Below are 14,506 nucleotides of genomic sequence, written 5' to 3'. Positions count from 1 at the left end.
TCTTATGACCAAAAAATTAAATTAGCACACACCCCTCCCTTTTTTCCATTAATAGAGAACAAAAGTTCAATTTTAAAAGCTTTTTAAAATGCCAATACTAAACACTCCTTGAACATTCTGTTCTGAGTCTATAATACTGTCACTTTGAAACCACATAACTGACTGGGTAACTTGCCTACAGAGCCTCCATTCAGGTATTGCTATGACATCCACATCTATTCAAAACAGAATAATACTCAAAAGCAAACTTCTTTGTGCTGAAAACGAATTACCTCCACTTGCAGAACAGCCAAACCTATGTCACAAGCTTGACGTTGCACACAGACTAAACAGTCTGTGCCGTTTAAACTGTGTGCAACGTCCTCTTAATCAATGAGCCAAACTGCAATATCAAATTGCATTTTGACAACTGTTCTTTAAACCAGAGTGGTTCTCATACTGTCTTTGCTCAAGACCCTTAATTAACAAATAATGTACATTGCCTGTGACCCGCACCTTATTAAAATGTATTAAGATGCTGCAAAATGATATCTCCAAAAAAAAAAAAACCCCAGAAAAAAAAAAATACTTTTTACATTTACCAACAAGCTGGGTTCTGGGTTTTGGGTTTTGAACTAACTTTATTGGATATTGTGCAATGAAACATACAGGACTACAGGTCATAGAGCTGGATGAGAGTTCCTAAAATATGCTTTTAAAAAAGAAAGAAATGGGCATATATTTTTGCATGACACAAAAGATACATTTGAATATGAAACTAATGTTTTTAAAATGATGTCAATATGATATGGCAACCTTTGAGTGGTTGATCCTGGGGCAAAGTCCATTTTCAACTACTCAGGATCATGGGATGATTTTTTTTTTTAAGTTTCCAGATGTCTGGCAAAGACATAATATATCACTTGCCCTTGTTAAGTAAAGCACGTGCCAATTGACACACCAAAATTTCTCATGTGTCTCTTGGCACCTAGTTAGGCTACCCAAATTTTTTGCTTGCGTGGCACTGTGACACTCGGCCAGACTTTAGCACCTCTTCCTGTGGTGTTGCCAAGGTTACGGTATAATTTCTACTGCGAAAGCATTTTGTGGTTGGCTGCAGAAAACTAAGGAATGTGTTTCCTGTAATTAGATGTAACCTGTCACCGTGTTACACCATTTGTTTTTCTGGAACTGCGCCACTGTGAGTCTATTTGAATAAGTACTTGTGTTGATTAAAAGTGGCTCCAGCTTGGTAGCCACCCACAGTTTCAACAGGCTACAGGCACTTTTTTTGTACTCTCCTTTTTTGTTTATCCTAAGATTATATTCATTAGGAATTTAACTTCATTTAAACACATTTCAGAAGAGTAGAAGCAAGTAAAATTTAAATGAACGTGCAAACGAACTCACATTTAAAGAGACTAGACTTTTTATAACCAATGATGTAATTCAATGGACCCCTTCCCTCCGGTGACCTGACGTAGCCAACATTTGAGGTTGTTCAATACAGAACGTGAATTAGGATATGCCTGGCATACATCAGTCAATCTCCCTCCCGTCTGACTCTCCCCTTTTCCCTCACGGTGAGTCACCCAACCTCAGGTCGCCTTTCCCCTCCACTCACATTCTGCATCTCACCCTGAGTATATATTTTCACTGCAGCGTGTTTGCAGACGGAAGACCTAGCGGTTGGCCGAAACCAGGCCAGTCTGGCCAAAACAAAATCGGTATTGAGAGTGCGCCTCAGGCCTTTTTAGCGAGAACAGCTGTGGAAGGCAGTGTACATTATTCAAAAAGAAATACCTGTGGCAGTAATAAAGACCATCTCCATGCCTCGAAAGGAACAGTAGGCCTAAATGGAACTGAATGGGAGCCGGTGGTAAGGCTGTTTAATGAAGCAGTTGGCCCAGGTCTGTCATATAAAACAGTAAAGCAATAAATAGTTTGAGTGAGCGAATCAAATGCTGAGGCTAAATTTACAGCAAGAAAATACACTGTATAGGCTACATCATGACATGTCGATGCTCTTAACCACGCCTCTTGGGAACAGCCGGAATCTCCATTACCTCTGTCAATCTTATATACCCAACACACAAACAGGCAATTTATTACTGCATGAGTATTATAGTATAACAGGGTTTATCATTTGAGCACTGCAATGAACTCCAGTCATTGTATCTCATCATTAAAGCTGAATGGAAATTTGTATCTGAATGACAACTGCAACTTAATTCAAATGTGTTATTTTTGGCGTTAAATGGCAAAATCACTGAACTGCACATAGGGAAAAAGAAAAAAATCTCAATTCTTCAGAGGAGTTTGTGATACTGTTTAAAGCAACATCAATTGAAGTTCACAAATCCGTCCTTTAAGTCATTCATAATGGAAAAACGTTTACTGATGCAATGCACATACTTGCACTGTACCATTATGCCAGGAAATGACTTCACTAAACCAGGCAAACTTATAAGTTAATGCTTCCTGGCAGCATTACAAAATGTTTGCTTGGACCCATTATTAGAGAATGCATTTTTAGAAACCTCAGGATATTAAGGCAATGATTTATACTAAAACAAGTTAAGCTAGCTAATGTAATCCATTTGCATGATTATATTATAATACTTAAACCAACAGCACAGCAGAAAGGAATGGCCCCTTTTATTCTACAGCAAAACAATTAGCTGAAGCAAAGGGAAGACCTCACCATTTTGTGTGCCTTGAAAAAGTTGTCCATATGACACCACATTCATCTGCTTCACAGGTGCGTGCTTGGAAACTAGGATTGTAGGAATGACCAATCCACCATTCGGAATAAATACACTGTACACCAACTGCTGCCTTTTTCCTTTATATTTATTAGGAGCTTTAAACATTAAAAGCAATTTAAACATTGGTAGGACGGGAAAGGACCAGTCTTGGAGGACTGCCAGTCACCGAGGCCACCAGGTAGGCTAACTTCAGCGGGCTTTGTACTCTTCCAAATGGGCGAGAACCCATCCTGATGGTCCCAGGATGGTGACAAACATCACGGTCATCACAAAAAGTTGCTCCTGGAGAGTAAATCAGCAATAGTTCAACAAGACAGGATGTGTTACTTAAGGCCAAAAATACTGCAAAAAATTAAAAGCAGATGCACTCCTTACTTTTAGTATTAGCTAAGGATTAAACGTGCATATACACAAAATAATAAATCGCTATAAACAGTCCGTTTAAGTTGATTACAATGATTACAACTTTTGGGTTCATATTTTAAAACCCATTTCCAAAATTCAGTGCAAAGTCGAGGAATTTTAAAGCAATAGATTTCTGGAACGAATTAGGCTAACAATATTTCAGTTAGTAGACAACTCAAGTAAGAAGGGAGCGATAAGACTGAATGGACCAACGTAAACAGGACAATACAAATATAAACATTTTTTCTTCATAGTAAAAGCTAATTTTATAATCTACAGAATCCGAATTTTTCAGAAAATGTGAACCACACGACTACAGTAATGGGCCTCCGTTGTGCCAATGACAATGACGTAAAGGAAACATGGCCCTAGTTTGGCGGCAGTTAAAACGCAGGTAGGCCTATAGCACGCTAACTATCTGCAACATGCGAAATTGGCAAAATGACTTCGCAGTTGTTCAGATACGTGAAGGTAGCAAACTACCTACAATTAATATTTATACTACTAAAATGTGGAACTAGAAAAACTCAAGTTATTAAATCCTGTTTAACCTTAGCCTAGCAATTACCCGATTCTACATGCCCGAGCCTAACGTAGCTAACCAAGTGGTTAGTAACAATAACTTTGTTAACTTTAGCAAGTAGCTAATTAACTAAATCCTGAAATAAAGAAAACTCGTACAAAGTTTATAATATTGACCTATTATTTATATACAATTACCTCTAATTAAGCAAAACGTAACTTCGTGGCTGAATTTAGCCTATATAGTTGACGTTAGCTGACTAGTGCTGCAGCGTCGATCATTAAAAAATGGTAGTCTAGCTAAATTAACGGGCTATCGTCACTTACACCGGTGGATATAGTGTGCTTCGCCGGCTTGCCCGAAATGTTGGCTTTCAGAGTAGTGAGTGGTCTCAGTTTGCTTCTGAGAAAACCGAAAGAACGAGTAAATCCAGACATTTTGATTTCTTTAGCCCTTAAAATGAAGTTGCGTCCAATGTAAACGCGATTTTGCCGGTCAGTCAAATAACTTCCGGCGCTCATTTTTCGTCCTTTTCATTGGATGTTCTAATTGGCCTGAGAACATTTTCATTTGTGGTGGCATACAATTAAATTAAGATTAAATCTGAACAGCATATGCCCAGTAAATTCCCAATTCTTTCCATCATGCTCAAGTTGTTCCTTTCTTAGAAAGTCTACCAAATGCACTCCAAGTGTCTTGTCATGCGTAAATGAGAAGATATAACAAAAATAATTCTATTTTAATATTTAATATTTGATATTTTAATATAACACAATATAATAATTATTACTAATAATTATTATTCTTGCTCCTTCTCTCAGTAAGTGTATCTCTGAGATGTTATGAACTGCATCATGTGTTCTGTCAGGTTACGCCAATCAGCAATCGTTGACAGAAACAAAAGGAAGCCACAAGAGATAGATCAATAATGTCTGAAATGTAATTTCTTTAGCGGAACCCCTCTCTAAAATCCTTTAATGGGATCATGGTTTCGATTATTGATTTGTCATAAGTAACATTATAGGTTGCCATAAATAACCTTAAATTGTACTGTAATGCAGAACAAATATTGTTTATTTACTATTTCTAGATTCAAAATATGATCATTTTCAATTCAATAACAATGGTGTAGTATCCTGTGGAAGAAAAATATCTAATTCATCCTATCTGACTGATGATTGGCATAATTAAACACCATCTGTCTCTGTTGTGTCAAACTCTAGACTAACTCTATACAACTCTCTTTATTTTAGGCTCATACACTTGACATTTGGCTGCTGTGTTCAGTGGCATGGATGGCTACAAGACAATAGCAGGTGTCAGCTCTCTCTCTCTCTCTCTCTCTCTCTCTCTCTCCCTCTCCCTAAGGAAGAAAGAGTGGGGTTTCCCCATGCAGGCATAGCCACTCCCTTTTTCTCTCTGTCTCCCCTCTTCAACAGCTGAGAGGATGGTACAGTCTATGAGCTCCATTTCCAGTCAAGGACAAACTGACTGAAAATAGCACTGACCATTGTCAGGATGACCCCCGTCCTGCCTGCGCTGCCTGCCCACCCCTCACAATGGCAACACGCCTCCGTTGCTGGTCCAAAGCAGGAATTTCTTTTTCCTGTGACCTTGGAGGAACTCTGTGTGCTCTGGTGCACTCTCAAAGGCTTATATTCTGATCAGCTGATCAAAACAAGCTTACATCTTTGGTTCTTGCCCTCAGGGTCATACAAGTTTTAAAATCAAGAACATTGCTATTACTTTTGCTGTTATTATTATTTCTATTACCAGAGCTATATGTTTCATATTGGTTTCTGTTATAGTTTTTCAACCATTTAGAAAAGTGGCAGGCACTCAACACCTCCATGTATTTATTTTACCTGTATTGTAATGTAGAACAAACATTTTTTGCAGTTAGTTATCTCTTGGTCATGTAAGCATGATAATTTTCTTCTTCCCTGACCAGCTGTCAGGAAGACTGTTTTTCCTTTTCCAAATAAGGCTGTATGGGCCTCATATTTATTAAGATTGGGTCACAGGTTGAAAATCTCTGGAGTGAAGGCATTAAAAGTGTAATATCACCCCCATGGACTGGTTCACATCCAAGTCCAGAATAAACTAACTGGCGTGTTTAATGTTTCAGCGCGCTGTTGCCTGCCAGTAAAACTGACTATAAACTGCTGTTTCACCCAGAGGTTTTGATAACTTAACCATAAGCCTGCTGGCAATGAGGGCAGTCTGGCATTAATGTCTGGCATAGGTCTGACCTTCTCCTCCTGTTCACGTTTTATCAAACTCTGATTTGATAAAGAACCAAGTTCAAGGCAATATGTTTAGGAAGGGTTGGGCTGGCAGTTACAAAAAAAAATAAAAAAAGAACTTTCTAACTTTAATCTATTCCTTTCCAATCACATATGCCCTCTCTAAGATCTGGGTGCAGACAGCTGGGAAATTGTGTCTCTGTCTGTGTGTGTATGTAGAAAGTGGAATATTAGTTGGAGGTTTGACGGTGAATCTAAGATCAGCTGTGCCACATGCAGGACCAAGGCTGCTGCAGTAACAATACACCACTCTCTTCTCTAAGTCCACATGTCTTTCATATATGACTTTTAACACTGCGGCTGCATGGCTTTAAATACACATGCGGCAGATTACAATGGGAAACCAAAATAGGCAGTGAATCAAGTTCATTTGTCAAGTCTTGTGTTCTAGTAGAATGGATAGTTTCACTTGTATAGGTCATGCCTGTGTACAGATACATATTTAAATGTAACATCATAATCACAATCTGCTATAGCAGTCTATGTGCACAGTTACAAGTATTTAATCTCTAAATTTGATCAAAATGAACCGTACTTTGAGGAGTGGAGGATCTTGACTGCCCTTAATCTTCATCCCAGAGAGAAAGAGGGAAGAGAGAAGTGAGTGTAGCTTGAAAGAAAAATCTGCAGTGTTCTCTTATGTTCAGTGTGAAATCTTTGATCATTGCTCTTTCATTCTTCTATTCCCCTCTCATGGTGAAGCACTTCAGCTCTGATATCCATGCCTCCCTGTAGGCATCCTCTATTCCCCCATTAGATGCACTTAGTGTCTGGATGTGCTGGTCATATCACTCACTCGTGTGCAGAGATAAGGACAGCTCTGCACTGAAAACAGGAAATGGGCCAACTTCTTTGTATAATCATGAAAAGCAACCAACCACCTGATTCATATAATACAATCAAGGCTAAAAATAGGCCAGGGCACTGCAAGTGCCAGTCCAAAGGACTCATGGGTATTATGATGAGAATCATACACTGTGTAGGCCCTTACAGAAACATAAGAGCATGTGGCATTTGAAGGCACAGAAGACCTTCTATGGTGATTATCCATTTAGTTTTTTGTTCATCTCAATATCTGCAAAAAATAAGCTGCATCCTTTTTGCTTCACTATGAAGATAAATCAAGTCTGCCACTTAAATCCTCCCTTGTCTAAGGATTGTAGAGTGTGCCTAGTCAATCATGACTGCTCATTTGTGTTTGGTTTGGCTAATAGTCTCTGTATTCACATATCCCTTTTTCTATGCCTAATCCTGAGCCCAAACCCAGTCTTATTTTTATTGTTTACCCCCCAAACAGTTTTTCTTGATCTGCTCTTAAAGCATATGAAGCTGTGAACCAGGCCTTGTTAAACAATAAACATAGATATTTTACAATATTTTACACAATATATAATATATAATACAGTCCTTTATATTGAAATGACTGGTAAATGTGGAAGAAGAACAATAAGAAGAAGACCTAAGAACTGCAACTTTTTTCATAAGGGACGTGGCTTGCTGTAACTGCTAACACTATACTATTGCCTCATAAAAATGTTTCCATCTATTGTTCTCTAACTGAACCTTGCCAAATCCACACTCAGCAAAGTGTCTGATAGACAGCCAAAGAGAGCTGGTAATGCGGCTTCCAGAACTCTCTGCCCAAACTGCTCAACAGTCTGCCAGACAGTGGGAGAAAAAAGTAAACAGACCCAAAACAGTACATTGGGTACTGCAATTTTAAGGAGGGAACCTTTCCCAGGATTATCTTCCATCCAAGGGAACAGTGATGGATTGAGTTAGCTAAATAAGATGAATAACAGAAGATGGATAAAGAAGAATTAGAAAAAGGAAATGACCTCATCGTTAACTCAGATGATAAAGTAAATGCTTTTATTGACCATATGGAGTCTTCTAGAATTGTAATCACCATAAATTGATAAAGTATTATCATTAATCGTATTACCATTAATAAAATTTTATCCAGGCGCAACAAAGATTTTTATTTTAAATAATTTATTCTCAACAACTTTGGTCTGTTTCAAATGACGTGACCAGACAATATAATAGGCGTTGATATAGATATAAAAAGTTTCATCAACATTTATTAATACAGGAGTTGAAGATAGCCAGCGTTTAAAGTAAATATGTTTATGTAAAATGTAGAATTCAACACACAAATATTTACACTTAAGCTACAACTAACTTGGCTTATTACCTGTTATTAACATGTTTGAGAAACTGGTATCACCGATTGAATTATATGATTCAACTAGTTCTGTGTAGTTACCACAATTAAAACAGCAATATTAGTTTTTTTCAGGCTTGGCTTTAAAAAGACATAATCAAAAGCTGCAGTATAATTGCTACAGGTGAACAGAGTTAATTTCCTGTTCTAGAACCCTGCCATCCCAGAGGTCCTCACCCATAAGTCTGCTTACACCAGTTCATTATCTGTTTAAACTTGTGTATCACTGCTACCAGTTTCAGACCACGAAACCACCTGGGCGGGCTGTGTTCCTACCTGACCAGGACTGGGGTACCTTTGCCAGGGACAACCTTCAAGTTCCCTCAAGGCTGTCAACCTCCTCAGCCCTCTTTGTCCAAACTTGGCCTCTATTGTCTATCGTCAGCCTGCCTCGGTTCCTCCTCTAATTATAGGATCCTCTCTATCTCTCAGCAATGAGAAAAGTGGAGTGACGTGAGGCTTTTTTTTTAGGCTGTCATTCCAACAATAAAAGCGGGGGCAGGTGGTGTCTGGAGCCTTTGTCCTGTGTCAGCGGCAGTGGAAACGTCTGTGTGTGCCAGCGTGCGTGAGAGACCCAGACAAGGACAGCAGTCATGGATGATGTATACAAGGCAGCGGTGAGTAGAGCAGGGACCTGGCAGCTCTGGGGTGGAAGTGTCAGCATGAGGCTGGACTGATGGGACTGTGACAGGGTGTGGCAAAAGGTGGAGACTTCTGGGAGACTCCATCCTTGTTCAGTGCAGCAAAAATGTTTTTAAAAAAAAGAAAAAAAAGCTGCATGAATTCATGTCTGTGTATTAACACAGGGACGTTTTTTTCCCATTATGGTTGATTCAGAGAATTTGTTAGTGTATTAAAATTATATGCAAAATAAAGCATTTTGTTCTCTTTTTTGCAGTTATTTCTTTAAGTGGCATAGGGTTGGATATAGAGGGTCTGATGATTGTAGCAAATTTGTTCCAATATAAATCTTGTAATCACTTCAGTTTGGATGTAGAATTTCCTTAAGAGTTAAGTATCAAGATACCATATCGGGAAGAAAAACTGCTGGAGCTCCCGGGCGAGTCTTTTTTTGCGTCCTCGTTGGAATTTCAAGTTAAGGTCAGACAGTCCTGACTGTGGGGTTTGAAGGTCTATAAAAGGCTCGAAGAGGGACAACAGACAGGTGACCAGACTCCGGTCTGTCTTTCAGGGCAGTGCTCATTCAGGGCTGTGCTGCTAAGATGAGCCCCATTCAGGCTGAGGGTGCTCTCAGACACAAACTGTTCTCATGCTGTGCTTCACCTATTTCCTCTCGGCTTGTGGGGGCACCACAAGCTCCAGCCATGGGCAGCTATTGAATGGCTTTACTTTCCTCCTGCTCTGGTTGATTGAAAAAGAGAGACAAGCACTTTATTAGGGCTCTTCTATCATTTATCATCTAACAGGTTTGGTTTTAAGTTACTGCTGCTGGCAGAGGCGATGGTTGATACAATCAAGATGATTAAATGACTGCTGTGATGGAAACTGCGCTCCACTAGGTTATCATAGGCATATCTATTGTCATGAAGCGTGAGGGCAGTGTGAGCTAAAAATGCCTGCGATTTCTCTACCTGCCACGAGCAGAACAGGGTTTGTGGAGGATGGTAAGGAGGGAGAGGGGTTGGACAGCTGTCACTTCTGACAAATGGCTGTCGGTCCTGGGGATTGCATTACAAGAATAGCGGGAGAAGAACACAACGTGACATTTCATTTAAAATGACAGGAGAGAGCAGATGGCTGACGGGGGAGAGAGAGAGAGAGAAAGAGAGAGAGAGAGAGAGAGAGAGAGAGAGAAAGAGTGTGTGTGTGAGAGGCACAGGTAGTAAGTGAAGCAAATTATTATGAAGGAAGCATGAACCTAAGCACTAAGACAGCTGGCATCATTATTTTTCTGAAACCCTATTTAGTTGTTTGAACAGACAAAACTTGGAAAGAAACTTGGAAAGCACCAGGGCCGACAGCATAATTGGCCACAGTGTTGCCCAGGAAGGGAGGGTTTTAGTCAATCTAACTTTCTTTATCTCATAGCATGCTGGCAGTGAAGCTGAAGTGCTAATACTTACTTGTGGACTGCAAAGTGAAAAGAAGCAATGGCTGACAGAGCACACTTTGGAGGACAGTGTGAACTTTCCTGGGCTCTGCATTATTGACAGACCTATTTTTTTATTTAAAAAATAAAATTAAAATAAAAACTCGGAAAGCAACAATAAAAAACTATGCATATATCAATTGGAGAAAATCACTGGAAAAGAGCAGTGACTACACCACTGAACCTAGTCCAGTGTCCTGTACAGACAGTAGGGGTCCTGCACTCATTGCACATGGATCACAAACCCACTTCACATTATTTCCCAACAGGTTGAAAACTTAACAGAAGAACAGAAGAATGGTGAGTGCCTGTTTCTCCTCCCTGTGTATGTATTCACCATAACGTAATACAGACTACTGCCATCACTGTCAAAATGCCCTGACTCAAGCCAATAGATTATTTGCTAACAATTCAATCTGTGGTCCTCACAGCAAGAATGTTACTAGAATAAATATTTGTTGAGCAGATTGCATTCCCAATATTTCCCATTTTATTTCAACCATTTTAATACCTGTCTTTGTCAGTGCACTGCTGCCATCTACTGTCCCACTTCTGTTAGATCTCTTCCTGCATCTGGGATAATGAGTAAAACCATGACGCACAATAGCCATAAATAAACCGCAACAACGCACTTCTGGAGGTGGGACTGGGTCCAGGAGTGTTTCTGACATAGCCTGCATTACACAGCACCCACATAGCCACACACATACACAAGCGCATGTATGATTCTCACCCCTTTCTGAGAGTAATTCTGAGCTTCTTATATAATTTTAAAACTCACTAAATGTTTGCAGGCAATTAAGGGGTTGGTCCTTTCTTTTGATGAAATATCATTCATAATTTTTAAGCACAATTGTTTGAGCACCATAAATTAATTTTTCCACCTCTGATTTCCTTAATGTGTATACATGCTGTACAATATTCTGCACATACTCATGTAAATTAAATACATGCATACATAATACCTATGAGTGTGTGTGTGTGTGTGTGTGTGCGTGTACATGTTGATTGTTAACCTGATTGCCTTGCTGAATTCTGCAACAGCACTGAATCGTACGAAACTAGCAGTCAGCACTTATCTTCCTTGTTTCTGTGTCCTGGCAGAGTTCAAGGCTGCGTTTGATATCTTCATCCAGGATGCGGAGGATGGCTGCATCAGCACCAAGGAGCTGGGGAAGGTGATGCGTATGCTGGGCCAGAACCCAACGCCAGAGGAGCTGCAGGAGATGATAGATGAGGTAGATGAGGACGGTAGGTCAGCGGCATCTGGTGCTACGAGTACTGACAGTCCAATCAGCTCTTTCTCAAATACACTGGGAATATATATATAAATATTCAGTGTGTCCCTGTACCACCCATTCATTTGTGTGTGTGTGTGTGTATGTATGAATTTGTGTGTTTACGTGTATTTCTGTGTGTGTTTGTGTATGGGTTTGCATGTGTTTGCTTGTATGTGCTTACATACGTGCACATGTACATGCATGTGTGCTGGTGTGTGTGTGTGCGTGCATGTGGTTGTGTGCGCACATGCGTGCGTGTGCTTGTGTGTGTGTGTGTGTGTGTGTGCTGGTGTGTGTGTGTGTGTGTGTGTGCATGTGGTTGTGTGCGCACATGCGTGCGTGTGCTTGTGTGTGTGTGTGTGTGTGTGTGTGCGCGTGTATGCGCATGTGCGTACGTGTCTGCGTTTGCAGGCAGCGGGACAGTAGACTTTGATGAGTTCCTGGTGATGATGGTGCGCTGCATGAAGGAGGAGAGCAAAGGGAAGTCTGAGGAGGAGTTGGCCGAACTCTTCCGTATGTTCGACAAGTAAGACTGCGCTCATCATGTGACACTGTCATGTGACTGTGTCTACAATGCCGCATGAGGATTCTGACAGCAACATAATTACAAACACATCTGTTTAAAATGATTTGTTTAAAATTAAACTGGACTGGGTGCCTCTAATCCGCATGTGACAGCTATATATAGTCCTCCTATAACTACAGTGCCAGTCACTATGCAGCTTAGCTGTGAGAGTACAGGCTGTAAAGGTGAGGTGGCTGGCTGTGTACATTAGCAGATAGCGCAAGTGCCACTGTTCACCCTCCTGAACATACAAAGGGCATTGCAGGGAATGGGACAACAAGATTTGATCAGGCATTCCAAATTGGAAAACAAAGAAAGAAGAAAGCCTTTATATGTCAGCATTTAGTGGGCACTCTTATCCCAAGGGAATTACACAGATTAAAATTTCAGATTCAGTCCAGTTACACAGCTGGACATTTGTACTGAAGGACTGATTTTATATTTGCATCTTAAGCATTTAGCATACTCTTTTCCAGAGCAACTTACATTCTATTTGCATACAATCCATTTATATAGCTGGACATTTACTGAAGCAATTTAGGAAGTATTTTGCACAAGGGTAAAATGGCAATTCCTCACCTGAGAATCAAACCTGCAACCTTAGAGCTACAGGTCCAGTTGCCTAACCATTTCACTACACTGCCACCCAAACACCAGAGGTAACAACGATTTGTACATTGTAATCAGGAGAGATATTAAGATTGGTGATTTAATGATTTAAAAACTGTTCAGATTGGGTCTATCCAAAGTACTTGCCCAAGCACACAAAACAGTAAACTGCAAAACAACACTACAGTATATCCAATTGTTATGACCACCAGTGCATCAAATAGATTAGATTAGAATTTTAATGAAGCTTAAATTATTTAACATATCTGGTATTACTTACTGAAGTCTCCTGGTCTGCTCCAGCTGGTTGGCCTTAGGGGTACCGTTCTCTAGCAGGAGACTTTATGATATCTTAACCACTGCTACCCTGCAGAAAAATAAAGAGATTCCAAGACCATTTTTCCAGGTTAAGTACCTTGCTAAAAGGTACAACAGCAGCACCCCAGCTGGGAATCAAACCTTCAACCTTTGAGACACAAATCCAGTTCCCTACAATGCAGTATTGACAAAAGGGAAGTGGCTTAATCATTTGTGTGGACCTTCCTGCTTGTGTCAGGAATGGAGATGGCTACATTGACCTGGAAGAGCTGAAAGCAATGCTGGAATCTACGGGTGAGGCCATCACAGAGGACGACATCGAGGAACTGATGAGAGACGGAGACAAAAACAACGATGGCAAGATCGACTATGACGGTGAGTTGATTGTGGTGATAATATAGACATCTCATGGCAGACTTGCACTGAGCACTTTTTTGTTAGCCTCATTCACCCACAGAGACATTTTCTATACACATGTGAGAGTAAAAATAAAATATTCTCAAAAAGCCTTTATTTATGCATGACATTTTTGGTATTTGATCCAAGCCACTGTTTAGGGTCAAATTTGTGCATGGGCCCAAATCTGAAAATAATCTAGCATAAAATAAAAGTGCCCATGTGGCTAGAACAAACTACCAACACACAAAGTATACCAATCATATAACATGCCAACCTTGTTTAAAAAAATAAAAACAAAAAAACACTTATGGCTCATTGAGTATCTTTCTCTTCTACAGAATTCCTGGAGTTCATGAAGGGAGTTGAATAGACCCTCAACCGTGCGGATTTCAAGACTGAACCTTAATGCCCTGAAATTAAAAGATACAGAAGAACATCCAATAACCAAACACCCTTTCCTGTCTTTTAAGCTTGTGATGACATCATTACCAGAGTCGGGAGGTCGGAAAGGGTCAGTGTGTATCACACACAACTGTGCTCCGAATGGTTGTACATAAAACCCAGACCCCAAAAACATGGGATATTAGCAAAATTGCAAATCTGTTCTTTTTGTCAGATAATCCAAATAATGCTCTTATCTTAAGGTCCCCACTTACTGGTGAGCGTTGGTCAATTAAGTGTAAATCTTCAAAGACAACTTTATTACTGTACTACAATCTCACCACTGTATATTTTCAATAAAGAAAGCAGCTTTTCTGTAGCCTAGCCGCCGTCGTCTGTGATTGACTCATGAACCCAAGGTATGGTTCTGGTATCTCCGGCACCGATCTCCTCTTTGGCTAGTTAGGATCAAAAACCTGATCTTGTAGCCATGGATGGAACAAGTCCATCTGTGTCTGTCTACCAGACCTGGGTCAAATACACAGTCTAATTACTTTCAAATACATTTTTAATTGAAATACTAAATACATACATTTGAATTATATGATGCTTTTTTAAAAAATACATAGCTGTGAA

The 14,506-nt window shown here is 39.9% G+C and overlaps 1 protein-coding gene across 1 annotated transcript; it reads left to right on the top strand.

The window, feature by feature from the left end:
• The first annotated feature begins 8,711 nt into the window (after window positions 1–8,711).
• tnnc1b (troponin C type 1b (slow)) lies at window positions 8,712–14,254 on the top strand. The gene is made up of 6 exons (XM_035387282.1): window positions 8,712–8,825; window positions 10,588–10,618; window positions 11,423–11,569; window positions 12,010–12,124; window positions 13,329–13,465; window positions 13,828–14,254. The coding sequence occupies exons 1-6, from the start codon at window positions 8,802–8,804 to the stop codon at window positions 13,857–13,859; spliced, it is 486 nt and encodes a 161-aa protein (XP_035243173.1). The 5' UTR covers window positions 8,712–8,801; the 3' UTR covers window positions 13,860–14,254.
• The last annotated feature ends 252 nt before the right edge of the window (window positions 14,255–14,506 follow it).

This window comes from Anguilla anguilla, chromosome 13, assembly GCF_013347855.1.
Source record: "Anguilla anguilla isolate fAngAng1 chromosome 13, fAngAng1.pri, whole genome shotgun sequence".
Classification (NCBI taxonomy): domain Eukaryota; kingdom Metazoa; phylum Chordata; class Actinopteri; order Anguilliformes; family Anguillidae; genus Anguilla; species Anguilla anguilla.
This window is presented reverse-complemented; position numbering and strand designations above follow the sequence as displayed.